This window comes from Mirounga angustirostris, unplaced genomic scaffold, assembly GCF_029215605.1.
Source record: "Mirounga angustirostris isolate CCGP_5_RB_7025 unplaced genomic scaffold, mMirAng1.0.hap1 SCAF_4, whole genome shotgun sequence".
Lineage (NCBI taxonomy): Eukaryota > Metazoa > Chordata > Mammalia > Carnivora > Phocidae > Mirounga > Mirounga angustirostris.
This window is the reverse complement of record NW_026991712.1, coordinates 9,464,875-9,474,244: the sequence shown is the minus strand read 5'-3', so window position 1 is coordinate 9,474,244 and position 9,370 is coordinate 9,464,875. Positions and strand designations below refer to the sequence as shown.

General features: G+C 43.5%; 1 protein-coding gene across 2 annotated transcripts in view; it reads right to left on the bottom strand.

Annotated features, from left to right (window-relative positions):
- Positions 1–1,872: 1,872 nt before the first annotated feature.
- The window catches only part of DNAAF11 (dynein axonemal assembly factor 11), a 70,270-nt gene continuing 62,772 nt past the window's right edge, over positions 1,873–9,370 (bottom strand). The window contains exon 12 of one of the 2 annotated variants that reach the window (XM_045895862.3): positions 1,873–2,899. In XM_045895862.3, the coding sequence (XP_045751818.1) occupies positions 2,722–2,899 (178 nt within the window). In that variant the 3' untranslated portion in view covers positions 1,873–2,721. The remainder of the gene's footprint in view (positions 2,900–9,370) is intronic. The other variant, XM_045895861.3, reaches the window with a different exon arrangement.

Sequence of the window (9,370 nt, the reverse complement as noted above, 5' to 3'; positions counted from 1 at the left end):
CTTCCCTGTCCCCAGCCAGCTGTGGGAGGGGGCCACACTCTCCGCTCCTCTGGCACAGCTTTTCTCTGGTCCCATGGATGATTGCCCTAGCAGGATGGGACTCTGGCCCACTGTCAGTTTCAGGTTTCTCAGGCATGAGTCAAGCACCAGCCTGTGTGTCCCCAGACTTCAGGAAACTCTTCAAAACTCCCTGGTTCAACCCTTTGGAGGCCCTCTCACTAAGCTTGGGCTACAGAGGAGGAGCCCCGAATCGGAAGTGGAGCTCACAGTAAGGTAACAGCTCTCTCCAAAGACATGTGTTCATCCATCTTCACCCCCAAAGACATCATCCCCCACAAAGCCCCTCTACCCTCATACTTCTTTTCATATTTCCAAAGGGAGTGAGTCTTTTTAAGATTCATGAAGTAGGTTTGTGCCTATTTTCTTTGAAAACATTGCCATGTGAACCATATCATTCACTTTGGTAGGTAAAAGTCTTTCATATTAGAAACCCAGTCAAAAATGACTTAATGAGAATCTCATTCTAACATCTTGTTGTGCTATCTTAGAGCAAGCCACCTGATCTTTGGGAGTCTCAGTTGTAAAACATAACAGTGGGTTCAGAAAAGTTAGCTCAGTTTGCTAGTATAATTGATCCACATTTGTTTGCATCACAAAAATATAGGCTCAGTGAAACCCAAGAGATGTTTCTTTGGGTTCACTATTATACTCCCTGTACTTGGTCCACGGTAGGCACATTCCTATTGAATGAAAAATGAACAAATGCTTAGTTGAGAGGATTTCTCCTAAGATCAAAAACGAGATGGGCATAGGAAAATATTTGGCAAAAAACCCCAAAAACAAAATGCTACAAAATCCAAAGACACTCCTTTGGGAGCAATATGATTGCCCAGTGGTAGGCTTGCCTTTTTAGATCAAGCATTGTCAGGGCCGCCTCTCCATTAGCTCTCCCAGCCCTTCTCTGATACTCTGCCCTGCTCAGCCTGCTCCAGTCACCCTGGCTTACTGGCTGTTCCTGAAACCATGTGCTACCTCAGGGCCTTTGCACATGCTGTTCTCAGTTTTTAGGACACTCTTCCCCCAGGTATGCCCATGGCTCACTACCTCATGGCTGGATCTCGTTGGAGATCCCTGCTACACTGCCCAGATTTTATCCTGTGAATCTTCCTCCTAGCCTTCTGTAAAGAGGTCTGCACTTACCCTGGATGACTGTGCATTGATAAACAGAGTTTTCAGGGGTTACTAGACACCAATTCTAAACTGCTGGTAGTTCCTGGGAGACCCAAAACAACAATGTGGTTCACAGTCAGGGGGAGGCTGTTTTTTTATTTCAATTGGGAGAGACTGGGATGAAAAAGTTTTATTTTTGAACCTAGCCAGTTTAGTTCCTTTATATTTTCTCTAAATGCTGCTTGAAAATGGACCAATTATTTGTGTCTTTTTTTTTTTTTAGATTTTATTTATTTGCGAGAGAGAGAAGGAGAGACAGAGAGCATGAGAGGGGGGAGGGTCAGAGGGAGAAGCAGGCTCCCCGCCGAGCAGGGAGCCCGATGCGGGACTTGATCCCGGGACTCCAGGATCATGACCTGAGCCGAAGGCAGCCGCTTAACCGACTGAGCCACCCAGGTGCCCTATTTGTGTCTTTTGATTTGGAGCTAAAAACACTAGTGGTCCTCTGGCATTCTACTTGGAAATCTCTTTCCCTACACCTACTCAGGCAGGAGGTACATTTATAATGTTTCCACGTGACTCCAGGCAACAGCTCTGCTAACCTTTCCTCCTCTATGTCCAGGGGTCTCCTTTCCCCCAGCACTGAAGAGCACTTTCTTCTTTCCCATAAGCCCTCAGGACAGCCTCCTCAAGGCTGGCGGAGCTTCTGTAACCTCCTGGTGGCACGACAGAGGCGCCCAGCTCAGCTCTCCCCAAGAGAGAATCTGCACAAGGAGTACAGAGCACCAAAAGTCTCCCGCCCTGGCCACCAGTCTCAGGGCAGGGAGCTACTGGCCAAGACCTGAATATGGCAGGGGTAGCTGGGCTCAGCCATCTTGACCCAAGAGGCTCGTCTTCTGTGGACAACCCTGTGCTAGAGCTCCCGCTGGGCTGGCTGGAGTGCTCTCAGAGCTGCGCTGTCTCCCAAGGCTCCATTTAGCCCATCCTCCATCCCCCTCCCTCCACCTCCTTCCCCTCATTTTGTGGAAGTCAAGCCTATATCTACAGCCTTAGAGGTTCTCCCTTCCTACCTCTGCTCGCTCTCCTCTTCATCATTCCAAGGTATTACCACCAATAATCATGAGAAGAAAATTGAAACACTGCTAAAATCATATTAAAGCATTCCGATTCGATCTGAAATTACAGTTTTAACTTCTGAGCTTGACCAATTTGCTGAAGTACCAATTTAATAATCAGGCCTTTTATCTCTGACTTCATCTGTCTGCATTAGCAGCCAGTCCTATGATTGAAAATCAACGTCTTAATGTAATAGTTCTTTGATTTATGGAACATTTGCACTAGGAGCATTTTATTATAGACAAATGAGTTATAGCATTTTAAGGTGAACATTTGAATTTTAAACTAGTTTAAGAATATTACTGTATAAAGTAGAAGCTAAAACACTGGAGTAGTAACGTTGATAAATAACTCTGTGTTTACCGTAAATGGTCTGCACACACTCTGCAATGAACAGAACTGGGTCTGGTGGGTCCATCGATGCAGCCTGATGTTTCAAATCAATGGAGGCACTTCAGGGTTATCTTCAAAGTCGGGATCTTCCTCACTTGCTGTAATTTTGGGTTCAGATTGAACTCTTCGGGGCCTGTGTTTTTTCTCTTGAACTATGTTAGCCACATCAGGGAAGGAATGCTTGCTAGGATCTACTTCTAGTTTCTCAATTTGCTTGCTTCTACAACAGCAAAAAAGGCAAAAGGAAATTGAGATGCCTTTTTAAATGAAATTTCAAACAGAATCAATCATTCATTCATTTATTCAGCAAACATCAGCAAGTGCTATCCTTAGAGCATAGAGATGCTTATAGAGCACACAGCATAGAGATACAATAAGAGACTGTCCCTGGTTTCAGGTAGCTCAGAGCCCTGTAGGAGCAAGAGTGGAGAAGTAAAGTGCTGGAGAGTTAGGCTGGGAGACTCTGCTCATTTGAGAATCTGTATTTATTCACTTTTTAAAAGATTTAATTTTTAAGCAATCTCTATACCCAACATGGGGCTCGAACTCACAACCTGAGATCAAGAGTTGCATGCTCTACTGACTAAGCCAGCCGGGTGCCCCACACCTGAGAATCTTTAAATGATACAGCAGGCAAACCCCACAGCCAGGATCAATAACAGAACCACTATGGACAGGTCTTACTCCTGAATGTAGTTAATCAGGCTCCTGGACCCTGCTGCTTTAGATGATCCAGCCTGCATGCAGGAGCATTTATATACATTTGGGTGCCTAGAAAGCTCTGTCCACCAGTTTCCCCCACAAGATCCCACTCCTGCTGCCGGCACTCAGATCTCTTGGTGACAGTTACGTGAAAACAGAACAAGAAAGATCCCCATGCCTCCATCATATAGAAAATTCTAGATACTATAGGTCACTGGGCTACTTCCCTGGTAATTTCAATCTGTAGGTCTGGGGTTGGGCCCAGTACTCTGTATTTATATCAAGTTCCCCCCAGTGCCTTTGATAATCAACTTATTTTGGAATCACTGTACTGGTCATTCTGTCAGTCATTCAGCAGAATATATTAAGTGCCTCTATTCCAGCCCCCAGCCATCCTATGGTCTGTGCAAATAGGCATGTTTCCTAGTAGCATCTAACAGTACAGCATAGAGCTCGAATAGAACATTTATCACATTATCATGTAATTGTCTCATTATTGGTCTGTTCTCCCTATTAGACCAGCGTCCTTGAAGCAATTATATTGTCTTTTTCACCTTGTATCTTTGGTATATAGCTTTACTGAATACATGTTAAATAAATGAAAAAAACCTTATACTACTGTGCAATCCTGAAATTAAATAAGACATCTTGACCTACAGAAAATCACAGTTGGCTTCATCCAGGAGCTCCATACTGATGTCCTCAGACACAGTGTATGGTGGGGAGGGAGGTTTGACTTTCTCTGGAGAGTGTAAACCCTCTGTTGTTCTTGTAACCTTTCCCCCCTCATTCCTGTTGGCTGAGTAGCCCTTGAAGGCACTTGAGGTTTTTATTTTTCTCAGTGTTTTGACTAATACACATGGACCCGCTGAAGGAGAGTGTAATGTATACAAAGAATATAAAGCATAAATATTCCAAAGACCCAGACTGTATGCTATAAACTATGTAGTCATTATTAAGTATAGCTTTACATTTTAATTCCCATGCTCTTATTTAAAAGGCTATCGTATCTATGACTTAATTAAGTAAATACCTAAATTCGTCTATTATAATTATGTTGACTTTGAGGAAAAGCAGCCTATCTCACTTCCAGGCATATACCTCTTGGGCCACAACTTCTGGATCTTAGTAATAAACACTGAACTCAGCCAGATGTCACCCCCTTCAGATGTTGTGAGGAATAATTTGCATGTAGGACTTTAATTGGTCATGAGTCTCTGGGTAATGGACAGTGAGCAGATAGGCCAGGGGCACCTGTGGATCACACTAATCCCAAAATAAAGAGGAGAGGGGCTTTTGTCCCCCTCAATGTCAGATGCCCAACAGATGCCCATTACCAGTTTAGATTTACCCACCACCTGACTGTCAGCACCAGAACTTCTGGAGTCTAGTTAAGAATAACTGGAAAGCAAAATGAATATTTTTATCACCATGGAAGAAAGCAAGAGAAAAGGTCTAAAATCACTAGGCATAAAACACATCAAAGACTGATTCCTTTTATTAAAGAACATAAGGAAAGAACTTGCTTCTGGTAATATGGAAGGCTAGCATATTTGGACCAAAGATTCCTGCCTCCCATTAAAAACTTTAGGGAGGTCAGGAAAGATGTGATAAGATAATAAGGAACCCTAAGGGCAGAATTCAGTAAAAGGAGGAAGGAGGGAGGAAGTAGATCCCTGAAGTCACCTTTGCCCTGAGGGAATTTGCTGAGCCCCTAAAGTGGTGCTTTTTGGTCTTGCTGGCCTTATGGAGTCTGGGAACAGAGGTCAAGGCCCTGAGTGTGCCAGGTGAGCAGTCTGACAGGACAGCCTCTCTACCAGAAGGCTTTTCTGTCATGTAAGAGTGAATGAAAAGTAAACCCACTCTGCCCACCACCCTGGGGACTGTGAGAAGAGTGGGACAGAGAAAGGCTGTGTTGGGAAAGCCATGGTTAAAAACCACCGGTCTTGAATTTAGAGTAAAGTGGTTCCGAACTGGCAGTGTCCTCAGGTAGGGTCTGCCCCAAAGCACATGCCTATTTTTTTCCCAGGCTCAGCACCTCCCAGGCTTCTGAGAAGCCCCCAAACTATTTCCCAAGGCAATGGAGCAGCTCACCATCAAAATTAAGAGCACCCAAGGAAAAGGGTCACTTTGCATGAGAACAAGCAGAAGCAGTAAGAACACAAATAGAAACAACCTCAGATTTTGAATATGAAAGAATGAATTATGAAACCAATAAGATGTTTCAGACTTAATAGCATAATGTTGAACTTTTCTTCTGGGACTGGCAATCAGGCAAAGATGCCCGCTCTTCATCTCCATTCTACATCGTACTGGTGCCTTTCCCTACCCACTAAGGCATGAAAAAGAAGTAAAAGATACAAGATTAGGAAGAAAGAAAGTCATCATTCTCTGTAGATATATAGAAAATCCAAAAGGACCAACAAATTAATAAAATCAGACGAGAGATCAGCAAGGTTGCCAGGTACAAAATCAAACACAAAAGTGAATTACTTTTCACTTCCACCATCATCTTCCACCAGGTGATGGTTGTAAATTATTGCCATAGATGCCACCGAGTTGTATACTTTTAGATACTTAAGATGGTGAATTTTATGTTATGTGTATTTTACCACGATAAAAAAATCAATGGCAAATCTGTATACTAGCAATAAAAACACATTTTTTTTAAGATTTATTTATTTATTTATTTATTTGAGAGAGAGAGAATGAGAGACAGAGAGCATGAGAAGGAGGAAGGTCAGAGGGAGAAGCAGACTCCCTGCCGAGCAGGGAGCCCGATGCGGGACTCGATCCCGGGACTCCAGGATCATGACCTGAGCCGAAGGCAGTCGCTTAACCAACTGAGCCACCCAGGCGCCCCAAAACACATTTCTGATAGCGTCAAAATACCATACACCTAAAAAATTAATACAACATGGGTATATTTAACATGAATCTAGACATAAGCCTTGCAGCCTTCACGAGAATTAACTCACTATGGATCACTGACCTAAACACAAAATGCAAAACTGTGAAACTCCCAGAAGAGAACGCGGGAGAAGAGCTAACCAGCCCTGGGTACGGCGATGCCAGTTTAGGTACAACAGCAAACGCACAGTCCATGAAAGAAATAGTTGACAAGCTGGATTTCATTAAAATTAAAAACTTCTGCTCCATGAAAGACGATTTTGGGAGAGAGACAAGACAAGCCACAGACCGGGAGAAAATATTTGCAAAAAACATCTGATGAATGACTGTTATCCAAAACATACAAAGAACTCCTCAAACATAAGAAAACAGTGTGATTGGAAGATGGGCCAAGGACCTTCGCAGACACCTCACCAGCGAAGATGTACAGCTGGCAAATTGGCAAATGAAAAGATGCTCCAGACCATATGTCATCAGGGAAATGCAAATTAAAACAACAAGGAGATACAAGTACGTGCATGTTAGAATGGCCAAAGTCCAGAACGTTGACACTACCAAACGCTGGCAAGAATGAGGAGCAACAGGAACTCTCATACATTACTAGCAGGGATGGAGAGTGGTACAGCCACTTCGGAAGACAGTTTGGCAGTTTTCTTACATAACTAAACACACCCTTAACCGTGCAATCCAGCAATCGCACTTCTTGGTATTTACCCAAAGGAGTTGAGAATTTATGTCCACACAAAAACCTGCACACTGTGTTTATAACAGCTTGATTCATAATTTCACAAAACTGGAAGCAACCAAGATTTCTTTCAGTGGGCCAATGGATAAATAAATTGTGGTCCATCCAGATAATGGAGTATTATTCAGCACTAAAAAGAAATACATTGTCAAGTCATGGAAAGACATGGAGGAACCTTAAATGTGTATTACTAAGTGAAAGAAGCCAATCTGAAAAGGCTACATACTAAATGATTCCAACTCTAAGACATTCTGGAAAAGGTAAAACTAGAGAGACAGTAAAAAGATTAATAGTTGCCAGGGGTGGGGGTGGGGGAGAGAGGGATAAATGGGTGAAGCACAGGTATTTTTAGGACAGTGCAACTACTCTCTATGATATTATGACAGTAGATAACTGTCATTATATATTTGTCAAAACCCACAGAATGAACAACACTGAGTTTGAACCTTAATGTAAACTATGAATTTGGGGTGATAATGATGTGCATCAATGTAGGTTCAACAGCTGTAACAAATGTACCACTCTGGTGGTAGATGTTGACAGTGGGGAAGACTGTGCATGAGTGGGGGCCATGGACATATGGGAAATCTCTGTGCTTTTCACTCAATTTTTCTGTGAACCTAAGACTGCTCTAAAGAAAAATGTCTATATATTAAAAAAAAAAAAAAAAAAAGACTCCATGAATGTAGTAGGAAGGCAAGCCCAAGAACAGACTAAGAGTTATAATTCTGGCTCTATTATCACTTAGCAACTTTGTGATCTTGGGCAAATTAATCTCTTTGAACCTCAGTCCATTAGGAATAACCCAATTTCTCTTACAGTAATTTTGAAGATGAAAGACAGAGTATCATGGAGCACAGACTAGGCACTCCACACTCAATAAAACCATTCTGAGCAAGTTATGTGTCCTCCTTGATCAGACAGTGTCATGGGACTATGAGAGTTCACAGCATCGGTTACCTTCCCACAAAACATGATCCCCTCTGGTCCCAGTGAACAGAACCTTACTCCACTGATCTTCCGCCTGCAGTCACTCTGTCTACATAGTAAGAGCAAAGGCTCGCTCTAGCTATGAGAGGTCTATTGTTAGGTCCGCCATCCTCCTCCCCATTGAGCTCACAGCTGCCTGACCTCGTTCCCACGTGCAGCCTCCACAGGCAGCTGTTTGGTTCATGGGATCGCCCAGCCAGAGGCTGAGGTGACGTGGATGGTGACGTTTGTCAATGATGAAGGAGCGCTGCCACGAACAACCCTCACATAGATATGTAATGCATAGCTGGGAGGTGGTTATTTCTCAGCAGTACAAACGAACAAGAGAGGCTTTGCAAATGTAACATAGGAAGTAATCACTGTAATGGTGATCTCCCCGGGGTCTGAAGACCAGCTCCATGCTGTTTGCCATGACTTGGCTTCCTGTTCCTGCGATTCCTTACAAACTGGATTCACACTCCTTACATGTGTGGATGCTGCTGGGGGTCAATTATGACCATGGATATTCGTAATAGCGTAATACCCTTGAATCTCTGTAAGTTACACATATGTCTGACATGGAAGCCACTAAACTAGGAAATATGAGAGTGGGTCTCCAAGGTTAAAAACAGAAACCCACCTTTCAGAAGGAATCCAACTCCACACCTGTTGTTCAGACAAACCCGTTTGAAAATCCACAGAACTTCCACAGTTGACTCAGAATATATGAATGCCTGACTGCTTGTATTATGCAAGACGTAAATATAGCTCTTGTTCAGGTATTTTTGTGATGATAATTTCAGCATATACATTTGTATCACAAAGATAGTTTGCCTGGGTTCAAAATAGATTTTGCCATCTGGATGGTAAGAGTCTGGAAATCATGACACGCAGAAGGAAAGCCGAAAGGCCTGGGATGTGCATTCTAAGGAAGAACTGAAACGAGGAGACCTCTGTCCAGAATACTTTAAGGGATGCCACTGCTCACAGGAGCTGGGCTTTGTTCTGAGGGTCTTCAGGCTGCAGAACTAGAATGTTCAGCGGGGAGTGGAGGAGAGGCTTCCTGCCACTGGGGAGTATGGAGAGCAAGGAGGGAGCCGGTGGGAGAGAGGTTGACGCAGAGGCTTGAAGATCACCTGTGAGTAGGAGGTTGACAGGAGGGTACATGATGGGGCCTCTTGGCCCTTGCATCCCTGAGAGTTTTAGGATCTATGAAGTGACATATTACGGCTACCCGAACTTCAGACATCCTAAACTTCTCTCTCTCATTTGCCCTGTCTGTAAGCTGAGGATAAAATTGGGAAGGACAAAGTGTGTTAATATGCGTGAAGCACACAGAACAGTGCCTGATACAAAGGGAGTGCT